Source organism: Herpailurus yagouaroundi, unplaced genomic scaffold (genome assembly GCF_014898765.1).
Source record: "Herpailurus yagouaroundi ecotype Mexico unplaced genomic scaffold, PumYag 186, whole genome shotgun sequence".
Taxonomy (NCBI): domain Eukaryota; kingdom Metazoa; phylum Chordata; class Mammalia; order Carnivora; family Felidae; genus Herpailurus; species Herpailurus yagouaroundi.
Genome location: NW_024412417.1, coordinates 48,864,384 through 48,877,005, shown reverse-complemented (window position 1 = coordinate 48,877,005; position 12,622 = coordinate 48,864,384). Strand labels below are relative to the sequence as shown.

Here is a 12,622-nt window from a genome sequence, read left to right as displayed (position 1 = left end):
CAGGCGCCCGGCAGCTGCAGGAGGCGGCCGGCGACCCCGACGCGCCGCCCAAGAAGCGGCTGCGGGCGGCCGAGGCAGCCGAGGCGGCGGCGGCGGCGGCGGCGGCGGGCAGCGGGAAGCTGGAGGAGCGTCTCTACTCGGTGCTGTGCTGCACCGTCTGCCTGGACCTGCCTAAGGCCTCCGTGTACCAGGTAGGGCCGCCGGCCCGACCCCGACCCAGCCCGGCTGCAGCCCCGCCGCGGCCGCCCCCCTCCCTGGGCACCGCGTATCCTCGGAAGGCAGGTCTGAGCTCCGGGGCCCAGCAGTCGGGATACCGGCGGCTCTTCGGAAGCTTTACATTCTCCTTCTGTTAGCACTTTATTTCCTACTGCTAACCAGCTTCTTGTACTGACTTCTCTTGTTCCCAGATCGGAATCTTTCGCTTCTTTACTTTCCGGGTTTCCCCACTGCCCCCACCTCAGCACTCCCCAGCTCACCCTCTCAAGCTGCCCCCAGGGAAAGCTGGTGACAGATACCCACATTCCGCGCCCCTTCGCTCTCCTCCCTCCGCCCCCTCCCCCAGCCCCCCCCCTCCCCCCAGCCTGCTCCCCTCATTCTTGAGCTCCCTGGGCTTGGGGAGACCCTGGTCTTTCCTCTTCACTCAACAGCTCTTTCTCTATTCTTTTAGTAGCCACACCCCCGAAACCTGCCTTCAAGCTCTTGTCATGTACCTTCTACCTCTTTATTGAAAGAACTCTCTTTGCCTTTCATTTTGGAAGAGAATTGAAAGGAGTGGATCACCTCTTTTCCCTTCCCCTCATTTCTTCCTCTGGGTGAACTACCTGCATCAAACCCCACAGTCTGGGTCCCTCCTCTCTTTCCAGGCTGACCTTATGCTTTCTGTATATGCTATGCCTTAAGTTAGATTCCCACCCCTTCCTACTTTACCCACACCAGGCCTGGCTTCTCAGGCTACCAGCACTCCAGGAGGTGTGTCCACCCTCCTTTTACCATCTGAGAATCCAGAATGTTGGCTTGACTCCGTCCTTAACCAGCCACAGCCATCAGAGAGGGGACTTGGCCCAGGTGGATCTTACATGGGCATCACAGAGCAGCAGGGGCCACACCTTGGCCCTAGAATTAGTTTACAGTGTGCTCTCTTCTTTGTCCACCTGTCTCTCTCCCCACCCCCACCCCTCTCATAGGCTTCCTCCCAGAATCCTTTTGAGGAATGGAACAGGTTCTCAGTCACCTTTCTTTGCACTTATAGGACTGGTGATGGCTGATGGGGCTTTGTTCTGTTACTCAAACAGGGGGCCATGGGCGAGAGGGCCGTTTTAGTAGTAAGCAGTACCGGGCTAACCTGGGTTGCCATTTCCCCCGCCTCTAGATCTCCAAATCCTTTCCTGCTTTGGCATGACGTAGCTTAGGAGGACCCTGGTGTACCCAGGTGACAGAGGAAAGAGAAGGCATTGGCAGGGAAGTGGGTTGAGTTCTTTGGGATGAGGGCACTGGCTCTCTGCCTAACCTCCTGGCCAGAGGCCCTAGCTCAGGAATACCACAGGCCTTCTGACCCAATTGGAGGAGCACTTGCCATGGACTCTCAGCCTTGGAGGGACCCTTCAGGAATTGTCCCCTCTCCAGCCCATTTTCTCCTTGCCGGTGACCTTTTGATCCCCTCAGGTGGAAGAAGTCTTCCTTCCTTGGGTCTTAAATGAGAGCCCAAAAAAGCCAAGCCAATGATGGGTTGTGGGGGAGGGTCCCAGGGGGAATTTGGGGTTCTCCCCCCCGTCCTGTGAGTGGGCTAGACCTGGCCCTGGCACGATGACAGGCCACATGGTGCTGCTTCCTGGTCCACTCAGCACAGAGAGCCAAAGCTGTGCCTCTGGCCAGAGCTCCCGGTGATGGGGCCTCTGAGCCTGGCTGGTTCAAACCGGCCTGCAGTGTGCTGGGAGCTGAGCTCCGTCCTGGGCAGACTGGAGGCAGGCAGCTAAACAGCTGTGATGGAGAGAGTAGAGGAGCTGAGATAGCCCTGACCTGTGGCCTTCCCATGACCTAGTGGGCTCTGCTCAGCAGCTTCCCTGGAAACAGGCCTGCTGAGCAAGGAGAGACCATGACGCTGAACTGTAGGCTTTAGCACCGGCCCCTGCCCTACCTCCATTCTTCCAAAGTGACAGCTGGGCCTTGATAGGGAGTTGTTTCTCTCTCATCTCTGGATGCCTAGAGAAAGCTCTAGAACATGTGATCAGTGCTAGAGCCCTTGGCTCTAGAAGGGTTGACTAGAGTCCTGCCACGGATCGGAACGTGCTTTGGTTGCTGGAAGCCATGCCGTGGGTGGGGGCATGCCTGGCATGGATGTATAGCAGTGCCCACGAGGGGCCTGAGGGATGAGCTGGAAGAAGGCAGGAAGGCTTCTTGGTGGCTCCCCACTGCATGTGACCTGGATGGGGACATTGAGGGTAGGGATGGGGACGAGCCTGGATGCATATGAGCTGGGTTTGCTCCCAGGAGGATCTGGTCATAAATGGCGTAGGCCCTATACATGCTGTCTCCTAACCTTCTTCATGTCCCTGGTTGGGTCCCACTGCTGACCATTATCTCTTGGCCTGGCCTCAGCCCCTCCATTTCTGGGAGTCTTCTTTGGTATGCCGTGTTGACTGTCCTTTTTTGGTGGGCTGGTCTCAGGCATGTGACGTGTTCCATTCTCTGTTCCTACCAGCAACGTTTCTCCTGACTCCCAACAGGACACACAGCTTGGAGCAGGCACCAGCCACGCTGTGCGTCTGGGGACTGTCTCAGATGGTGCCCAGCTCTGGGGTGAGGAGAATTACCAGTGGCCATGGTGAGCCCAGTGCACTGTGCCTGGCTGGGTCTTCATGGGACAATTCCATGGGCCTCTGGAGTTGGCTGAGTGCGTGGCAACTTGAGAGTGCTGTGGCCACCAGCCCCCACATCCATGCCACCAGGGGAGCCTTGGTGGTGGCAAGAGCTCACCTGGAGCAGACTTCTCCGGCTGTTGTGGAGCCTGAGCCCCTGGCTTCACACAGCTGGCTCTCCCACACATCTAGCACATCAAACCACACACCTGGGCTGGGAAACCTGCTTTCGTATAAGAGCAAGGCAGTCATGCAAATGGTTTTCACCATGGCCTACTTTAAGGTAGGTCAGGTCAGATCAAGGACAGAGTAGGTTCAGCAGATGCTAGCTTTGATGTTCTTTGTGTGGGTGTTGGGTGTGTCCTTGGTGACTGGCCTGACATCTCCAGAGTCAGCAGCACTCAGGTGGGGGCAGGAGGACTGGAGTTGCAACAGGGACACTCATGCAGGAGTGAGCAACAGGCACCTGCTGTAGATACAGAACCGTGGTGCCAGGGCGATGTGACCCGGCCCCCTCGGCATATGGGAGCGCCTCCTCTGGGGGAAACAAAGGCAGCCTTTCTGGTGACTGGAGCATTGAAGATGCAACCTTATCCTGATCTCCTTCCCAGGCTGTCCCCCAACCCTACACACAAGGCCCAGTGTGTCCTCTGTGTGTCACACCTGGTATGACCCTGCAGACATCACCGAGGCCCTCAGCTGTGGTCCAGCATCTGGAGGGAGAGGCCACAAGCTCTCCCAACCCCTCGCTGGGCTCTCTGCCAGAAAAAGTTCCCCGTGATCTCCATCAGGGTGAAGGAGTAGGCAGGGGGGTCTTTCACAGGATGTGGCCCCAACTGGCTTTCTGGCCCACCACTCCTGGCCTCAGACCTTGGCCTGCCAGCAACACACCTCACCCCTCCAGCCTTTTGCTCCTGTGCCCCTTCCGCCTGCGTGCCCCGTCCCCACTCCTACTTCTCTTCTGGGGCCCTACAGAGGCAGTGACCCTGTTCTGTAGCCATTGTCTCTCCCTGCTACAGGATGCTTGTCCTCGCTTCACGGGGCACTTGCCAGTTTCTGCCCTGTGGGAGCACAGGGGATGTCTTGCTGTGCCTCTCACCCCCAGGCCTCCGGTCTCCACCAGGACCTGCCTCATGCCCTGGCGCAAGGGGACTGGATACTTGACTGGCAGTCACGTTGGTAAAAAAAAAAAAAAAAAAACCTAGGAAACGGGGGTGGGTCCACCTCTGTCCAGGCTCCAGCCAGTGTGCTCACAGGCCTTGGGGGGCATCCCGTCACTGTCAGCATGCCTGATGCTGCAGGCTCTATTCTAAATGATGTTTAAGGGATCCCCTGCGGGGCTGCCTGCCCACCTGGCCTGGGATTCTCTTCTCTAGCTCCTGGCTCTTGCCTTGAGGTGAGAAAGGTAGCAGAAAAGAGCTACAGAAGTGTATCTGCCTAGGTATCTGAAACAAGAGCATAGAAAGGGCAAAGTTTCTGGACTCTGGCCACATGAGAAGTTTTATTTTTTCGTGGTGGTGGTTTGTCACTTGAGTTGCCTTTTGATCCAGGGCGTATCCACATTCTGAGCAAGAGCCTCAGTCCTGACTCGGGGGTTAGCATGATGACAGGAGCCCAGGGTCCGGGGCTTAAACCAGAAATGTGGCGGAGAGCTAGAGTCCTGGCTTTACCTAAAACACCTTTGTTCCTTGGACACAGTGAGGTCCCTCTTAGGCCACCTGAGTTAAGAGATTGAGGAGACCTCAGGCCAAACGTGGGGGGTGTGGAGTGCCCTGCAGCCCTGATGGGCGTGGTGAAGGGGGGCCTGCAGCTGGGCTAAGGAGCAGTTTTGCGGTTAGTGCCCTCAGCTATGCTTTTGATGGTGAGCTGCTCTCACGGGCCTAGGATTTGAGAGGACGATGTATGCCGGGCTTGAAAGAGGGCCTGAAAGGCCGACTGACCAAGGCTTGGTTTCCAGAAGACAGGGTGGGGTGGCTGGGTGTTTTCTAAGACCCTCTCATAGCTCAAGGCCTGAGGTCAGGGCTCCCCACTCATGAGTCTGGAAGGTACATTCAGCTCCTTAGCCCAGGGGGAAGCTGACCTGGGTGCCTGTAAGCTGCCTGTGCCCAGGTAGAGAGAGGGAGGGACTGCTGGGTGATGTCCTGCAGGGACAGGTACAAATGCCCATTCCTGGGCCATTTGCGGAGCGCTTTGGAGGGGATTGCTGTGGCTTGGATGGGGCTAGGGACTTCAGGGGTGAGGGAGGGGCTTTTGCTGAAATTGCACACCTGTGCCAGGAGTCCCTTCTGAGGCTCTGCAGGTGGGGGCCATGTGACTGGCTGGCCAGGCTCTGCTCTGTGATGGCCATGGTGAGTGTTTATTCTGTGCCTGTCATGTGTTGGGGGCCAAGCCATGCTGTGGTACGTGTTGTCTCACCCCACATGATGAGGTGAGTCGGTCTTTGTCATTCTTTGTGCCTAAGTAGAGTGAGGCCCAGAGAGGGAAGCAACAAGCCAGGGTTATGCTGCTGGTGAGCTATAGGCTAGAGTCTAAGCCACCATCTGTCGTGGGAGGCTCTGTAATGTTCTGAGTTGGGAGGCCCTTCTTCCTGCCCCTCCTCCCATCAGGATCTTACCGGCAGCCCGGGTGGGCGCTGCAGGAGCTGCTTCTTGGGGTACCCAGGCTCTTGGGAGCTTGGCTCTAGCATGTAGAGTGGGACATTCTGGCCTGTTCTGGCTGGGGCTGTCCATCAAAGGCTTGGCAGGCAGCTGATACTGTGCAAAGCCCTTTGGGACTCAGCTTCTGGCTGGGCAAATCAGGGTAGGTGCAGTCCAGCCTAGCCACTGAGGAGGCTGGGTCTACATTAGCATGTGGCCAGGCCTGCATGTGGAGTCAGGGTCTTGCTCGGGAGGACAGTGAGGGCCTGGATAGCAGGGAGGGCTCTGGAGCCTGGTGACTGCCCTGCTGTGGACAGATCTCCTGGGCTGGGTGTCAGCTGGACCCAGGCCAGCCACCTTGTTTCCACCCAGGAGCATCCCGTGGGTACCTGGTGAGGCGCTGGCTGTGTGTGGGTATCAGCTTGTCTCTTGGCCGGGCTGCAGCATCTTGCTGGCTCACTGTCTTCCAGCTCTCAACTGAGCTGTTGGGATCTACGGGGCAGGGGCCCTACCTCTCCCCCAAGGAGGGCAAGTTTCAGTGCTTCTTTGTGGAATCCTATCACCTAAACCCGTGCTGGGTCTAGAGGCTGCAGGAGGAAAGGGGTGGGAGCTGGCGTGAGAGCTTGGATGTTCCTGCAGCCCCCGAGCTCTAAGGAGGGGCCTATTGGGAGGGGTATGCAGGCCACCTCTCTCTGCCTCAGAATAGCGGGGTTTCAGGGCAGTGCCGGGAGGTGAGCAGTCACACACGTGGTAACCTTGGTGTTCCTCAGGTCTTAGGATGCCATCCAAGCCTCTCACCCTCAGGTCCACACCCCCCCAGCTGGGCCACCCTGAAATAGAAGAGATGCCAGGTGGGTGTTGTCGCTGTTCTGCTCAGGCCAGTGGTGACTGCAGAGCTGAGCCCTGCCCGGGCAACCTCTCACCAGGAAGCATCGAGAACTAGAGTGCATATGGAGTGGTGTGGGGCCCTGGGGGGGGGCGGGGGCAGGGTCTCATAGTGTGCATCTGGCCAGGCTTTCTCATTGAGGGTGCCAGGCACTGGTCGTGGCTTCACTGAATATGGTTCTCTGTGGTTTGGCCTCCCTTCCAGGGGGCGGCCTGAAGTCTCCCCCTCCTGTGAGTTAGTAGTTAGATCGCGTGTTCAGCTTCCCTATGCCTTCTGCACACCCCAGCAGTCTTCTCTCTGGGGCTCGGGTTTGGCGAACCCAGGCCTCTGTCGGGCTCAGGCCCGCGGTGGGGGCTGTGATTAAAGGTATGCCCCAGGCCCTTGGTCTCTGTGCCTCCTACAGGGTGGCAGGGGCCTATGGCATCTGTGTCCCCCTCCTCTCCAGTCACCGCATCTCTGGCTTCTCCACTGACCTCTGGGAGTAGACAGGGTAGATTGCCTTTCCAGCCTGCTCCTCCTGTGAGCAGGCCTCAGCCCTTCCCAACTACTTCTCGGATCCCTTGGGTAACTGGCAAAGTGCTGGCTGAATGTGGGTATTGGCTTGTCCCTTGGCTGGGCCAGCAGCACTCTGCACCTAGCCTGTGTGTCCAGTGCTGGCACAGGCCCACCCCCATCAGACCCTTTTCCTCCAAACCTGAGCCCAGCCAGCGCCTCCTCCACATCTTGCACATTTTAATTTTTGACCTTAGAAATTGAGATTTTAGTGCACATAATCTGTGGGGTGTTTGTGTGGACACGGATTCAACGTGTGAGGCCTTTGTCCCCAACCAGCCTACCCCCGCCGGTCCTCAGCACGTAAGTCCCACCACTCACTAGACCCCAGGCCTGGCATATGGGTGCCAAGAGCTCACAGCCTACCCTAGCTCCCCAGCTCTGGGTGCACAGACCCCTGAAGTGGTGGGATGGCAGCGGGTGTTTACTGAGGACCCCGTGTGTGTGGATGTGGCCAGGCCTTTACTGCACTGCACCCCCCTCCCAGAAGGGTCCTGGACCTCAAGGGAAGCTTGTGGCCCAGTGGCTTTTTGGAGGTTTGCCACAGCTGGTGAGCCCAGGCTAGCTGCTGGCGAGACCTCTGATGGCGCTGTCTGCCCCTTTACCCCCAGCTGGCTGTGGGAGAGTCTCCAAGTGGAAATCCAGCCACCCTTGGCAGAACCCCCATGTGTCCCCTCAATGTTCCCTGACCTCTGCTCCTCCCCATCTGCCGCTGCAGGTTTTTACTAGTCAGGATCAGGTCTAGGGAAGGTGTGTCTGCCCTCAGGGGACACTCAGCTCAAGTCTTTGCTCTTGTGTCTCTCGGTTTCTCTGTGGGCCTCTCCTGCCCTTCTTACTAGGAGCCCCTGGAGGGCCAACCCCACAGCCTGTGTATCTCTCCTGACGGCACCAAGTGAGCACTCAGGAGGTATGTGTGGAATCAGTCAGAGACCCAACACAGGACTTCAGCAGGCAGCCCACTGCCCACATGCGCAAGGACTCCCAGCAAGGCGCAGGTTGCTGGCAGACAGTGTCTGGGCCTCAGATCTGCGGGTTCACAAAACGAGGGGGCCCGGCTCCTACCGACCTAGTTCAGTGATATGCCCTGCCTGCAGCTCCCATTCTCCCCTCCAGGCATGCACTGTGCCCACACATCCTTGTCCCAGGCCAGCTGGGCCTCCTCACCTGCCACAGCTCTGTGCAGTTTTTAGGAAGTCCCTTGCCGGTAGCCAGCCTTACTGCGTGGGTGGCAACTACACTCTCACCAGTGCTGGCCAAGGAGGGCTGGAGTGGAGGGGCCAGGCCCCCAGCCGCCAGCACAGGGGAGCAGTGTCTACTGCCCCACTTGACAGCTGCTGGCCAAGTGCCACAGCCATGCCCAGACAAGAGCCTGTGTTCCTGTAGGCGTCCCGAAATCAGGGCCTCTAGGGGACTCTCGAGGCAGTCCCTAGCTCCTGGGATGGGAAGAGGCCAGGCTTCAAGCCCCAGTGTGGCCAAACCAATCACCACTAGTGGGCCTGCCTCGGTGGAGATCTGTTACCTCTGTAAGCCACCAGGGGCCACTTTTGAGTCACCCACCTCTCCACAGGAGCTCCATCGGCCGTGTCTTTGCAGTGTTCCAGGAAAAAGGCCTGTCCTACCTGAGCAGTGGCTCTGTTTGCTAAACAACAGCGTGCCTGTGCCTCTCCTCGCCAGCAGTCCCTTCTGCAGCTGGAGCTGGCAGGGCATGCTGGTGCGTGCGTGTGTGCACGTCCTGCAAGTCTGTGAGCTCATCTCCCTTTCCTTCTTCGCAGTGTACTAACGGTCACTTGATGTGCGCTGGCTGTTTTATCCACCTACTAGCAGATGCCCGGCTGAAGGAGGAGCAGGCCACGTGCCCTAACTGTCGTTGTGAGATCAGTAAGAGCCTCTGCTGCCGCAACCTGGCTGTGGAGAAAGCCGTGAGCGAGCTGCCCTCCGAGTGTGGCTTCTGCCTGCGCCAGTTTCCCCGCTCCCTCCTGGAGAGGCACCAGAAAGAGGAGTGCCAGGACAGGTAACCGCCTGGGCCGGCCTGCCCACCAGAGGCTTAGCCACGCGTGTGGGGCCCAGGACGGGTCTGGAGGCCACCCTGGTGCAGGCGAGGCCGCAGCATGTGGGATGCTCTGGCTGTGTTGCCCTGGCCTTGGGTTCTGCACACATGGCCCGGTGACAGCCTAGAAGGAATGGGCTAGGGTGGAGCTACACAGGACCCAGGCCCTCGAGGGGCTGGGGGTGGGGGTGGGGGTGGGGGTGGGGGTGGGGCCCCACAGAGGGCAGGGGGCTTGGATCTGGACCCAGTGCCTGTTTGGACAGCACCCTGGCTCTCCAGGGTTCTCTGGCTGCATGGTGGCCTCTTAGAGGCTATCTGTCCTTGGCATCCTGGGGCCCAGGAGAGCATGACAAGTTCTAGGAACTTGGTGTGAAGCTGCACGGGCACCCCCACCCAGCCCCTGCTGGTTGACACTGCCCATCTGCCAGTGGGGCCAGGCCACCGAGCCTCGCTTGGCGTGAAGCTGCATGGGGTGCAAGACCATGGTCAGTGGCCACTGTTATTAAGCAGGAGAGAGAGTTCTCACAGCAAAGGGTGTAGGTGGCCTGTGTAGCCACAGCTCTCATGTGCTACTTTTCTCTCACACACACTCTGACCCCTTCCTGAGAGCTGGCACATGGGGAAAATGGCCTTCGGGGGGTAGTCTGTATATGAGCAGGGCTAGGCAGAGGCCCACCTTTGGAGGCCACTGGGCAGAGCCACCTCCCGCAGGGCGCAGGCCGTGACCACGGTGCTCGCCTCCTCCCTAGGGTGACCCAGTGCAAATATAAGCGCATCGGCTGCCCGTGGCATGGCCCCTTCCACGAGCTGACGGTGCATGAGGCTGCATGCGCCCACCCAACCAAGACGGGCAACGAGCTGATGGAGATCCTAGACGAGATGGACCAGAGCCACCGCAAGGAGATGCAGCTCTACAACAGCATCTTCAGCTTGCTCAGCTTTGAGAAGATCGGTTACACAGGTGAGGCGCCCCACGGCCCACTGCATGCCACACAGGCTGAGGGGGGGTGCGGCCGCTGGGAGCCTGGGGAGCAGTGGGCTCTGAGCAGCGAGCACAGGCCATGCTGGATGGCCAGGCTCTGGACAAGCTTTTGGCGAATGGGAAGACACCTTGGGGGCGAAGATGTGCCAGAGGCTGAGCAGGGGATGGGCCGGGGCAGGACCCCGGGGGCACCTGCATGGCTCTCAGAGGCCCTCTCACCTGTCCTCCCCTCCCCGGCCCTGCCACCCTAATGACGTGGCATCCTACTGGCGTGGGGCTGCACAGCCTTGGGACAGTCAGGGTCTAAGCAGAAGGTGGGTGTGTCTTGGAGGGCCCGGGAGCTAGAGGCCTGTCCTGTGGAGCCAAAGGCGAGAAGAGCACTCAGCACATCCGGTCCTGCCTGCAGGCAATTACTGCAGTGGCCTAGGGCTTCCTGAGGCCATCGAGAAGATGCTCAGGGGCGGGGCTCCTGAATGAGCTGAGGGTGCCCGGCTCAAAATGCAGAGCCGGGAGTGGACGCCCAGAGACGGGCAGGCTGGACCGCACTCGGGCCCACTGGATCTCATGGGCTCTCCTGGCCACGGCCACTGCCTTTGGACATGCTGGGGAGCAGGAACCAGGCCAAAGCCTGGTCCAGACACAGAGAACAGCGAGAAGCACCTGCTGCCACTGGGGCCACTCAGGGAGACTACGACCCTCTACTACTCAGCCCACACCAGGCAGCCGGCTCAGAGCATCAAGGGCGGTCGCAGGCAACCAGTCACACCATGCTGCCTGGACTAGGCCTTGGCTAGGTGTAGGCCTGCACAGGCCCGGGAGGCCGAGGGCCAGCAGCCTCAGCAGCAGCAGGTCATGGCCCCTGGTTAGTTGCAGCCTCAGCTGCCCTGGTGGGCGCCATGGCACAAACAGTCCGGGCCGGGCCTTGTGGGTCTGGGCAGGCCAAGGCATCATGATTGTGGCGGTGGCTGGGCAGGGATCCTCGTCCACACAGGAAGGACTGGCCACCTCCATGGAGGGACTCGCGGGCCGTGGGCCCCGGGCTGTGCTGAGAGAACTGTGTGACAGCACAGGAGCCCAGCACTGGGCCACACGCCAGCGCTCTGCCTTGCGCCCCGTGCGGGCTCACGTGCCACCTGCCTGCCTGCCCGACCGCCCGCCGGCTTTTCTGGCAGCTCTGTATCAGAACCAATAAAGTGCACTTGTTCTCAGAACGCATCCTGTCTGTGTGTCTGCTTACCCACGCCCCTGGGTGGGCCTCCCTCTGCCTGGGCTGGGCCCTGGGGGAGGCGAAGAGGGAGGCCAGCGGGGGTCGGGCCGCTCACTTCTTTCAGCCTCTGGACTCCCTGCAGCTAATGCGTGTTACTTCTGTTTGTAGTTGTTTCCCCCAAAGCTTGTGTGCGCCTCCATTTGCCATAATTGCGTTTGATTTGCCTTGTGACAAGCAGAGCACGCTGTGTCCTCCTGGTAAGTCGCCTTCCTCCCTGGCTGAGCCTGCATCCTCGGCCTTCGGAAGGCACCGCCACCCGGCCCCACCCACACTGACTGCCGGCTCTTCCCGGCCTGTCTGTCTCCACAGAGGTCCAGTTTCGGCCATACCGCACAGATGACTTCATCACGCGCCTGTACTACGAGACGCCAAGGTTCACGGTGCTGAACCAGACGTGGGTCCTGAAGGCACGCGTGAACGACTCGGAGCGGAACCCCAACCTGTCATGCAAGCGCACACTCTCCTTCCAGCTCCTCCTCAAGAGCAAGGTCACGGCGCCCCTGGAGTGCTCCTTCCTGCTGCTCAAGGGCCCGTACGATGATGTAAAGATCAGCCCCGTCATCTACCACTTTGTCTTCACCAACGAGAGCAACGAGACGGACTACGTGCCACTGCCCATCGTCGACTCTGTGGAGTGCAACAAGCTGCTAGCCGCCAAGAACATCAACCTGCGGCTCTTCCTGTTCCAGATACAGAAGTAGGCGGCGCCGTGCTGCCCGCGCCTGCCCCGCAGCGGCCTCGCAGTGCCGTCTGACCGTTTTAGCAGAGGAGAAGGAACAGATGCAAACATTGGGAAGGTCTGCATGCGTGTGCGAAGGTGTGAGTGCTCTCACCTCGCCCTCCGCCCCGCCTCCCCTGTCCCAGGCACCGGAGGCCGGGCCACCTGCAGAGGAGACGGTGGCTCAGGGACACAATGGGGCTAAGCCCGTGGCCATGCCCTGGCCCCCGTGGCGCAGTGAGGCGCACCATCTGCTCTGGGCTGCGCCCGGCCCCTGGGCCGGGCTCAGGGAGCACGCTGACTTCAGACGGCATATTTGATTGCAATTAAAAAGGCACCCTTGTTTCCTACTTTCTGTTTTGTTCGAGGGAAAGGTGTGGCTGTAATTGGACATCAGGGGAGCTTTGGTTTGGCCTGGGGGTCAGAGCCCGCAGGTCCTTGTTATTACGCCTCCATGCACGCCCCCCGCCAGAGACTCGGAGACACTGCCCCCTCTGTCACAGGCCTGGGCAGGGGAGCAAGCAGGACCCGGGTCTTGCAGCAGCCCCAGCGCACACATGCGCGCAACCACACACACACACACACACACACACACCCACACACACACCAGCTGCTCCAGAGATGCGCGCAACCACACACACACACACACACACACACACACACACACACACACACACAC

The 12,622-nt window shown here is 59.7% G+C and overlaps 1 protein-coding gene across 3 annotated transcripts in view; it reads left to right on the top strand.

The window, feature by feature from the left end:
* Nucleotides 1-12,293, top strand: part of ZFTRAF1 (zinc finger TRAF-type containing 1) — a 15,925-nt gene extending 3,632 nt beyond the window's left edge. For all 3 annotated transcript variants that reach the window (XM_040494779.1, XM_040494778.1, XM_040494780.1), the window contains 3 exons: nt 8,702-8,940; nt 9,726-9,937; nt 11,535-12,293. In XM_040494779.1, the coding sequence (XP_040350713.1) occupies nt 8,702-8,940; nt 9,726-9,937; nt 11,535-11,926 (843 nt within the window). In that variant the 3' untranslated portion in view covers nt 11,927-12,293. The remainder of the gene's footprint in view (nt 1-8,701; nt 8,941-9,725; nt 9,938-11,534) is intronic.
* The last annotated feature ends 329 nt before the right edge of the window (nt 12,294-12,622 follow it).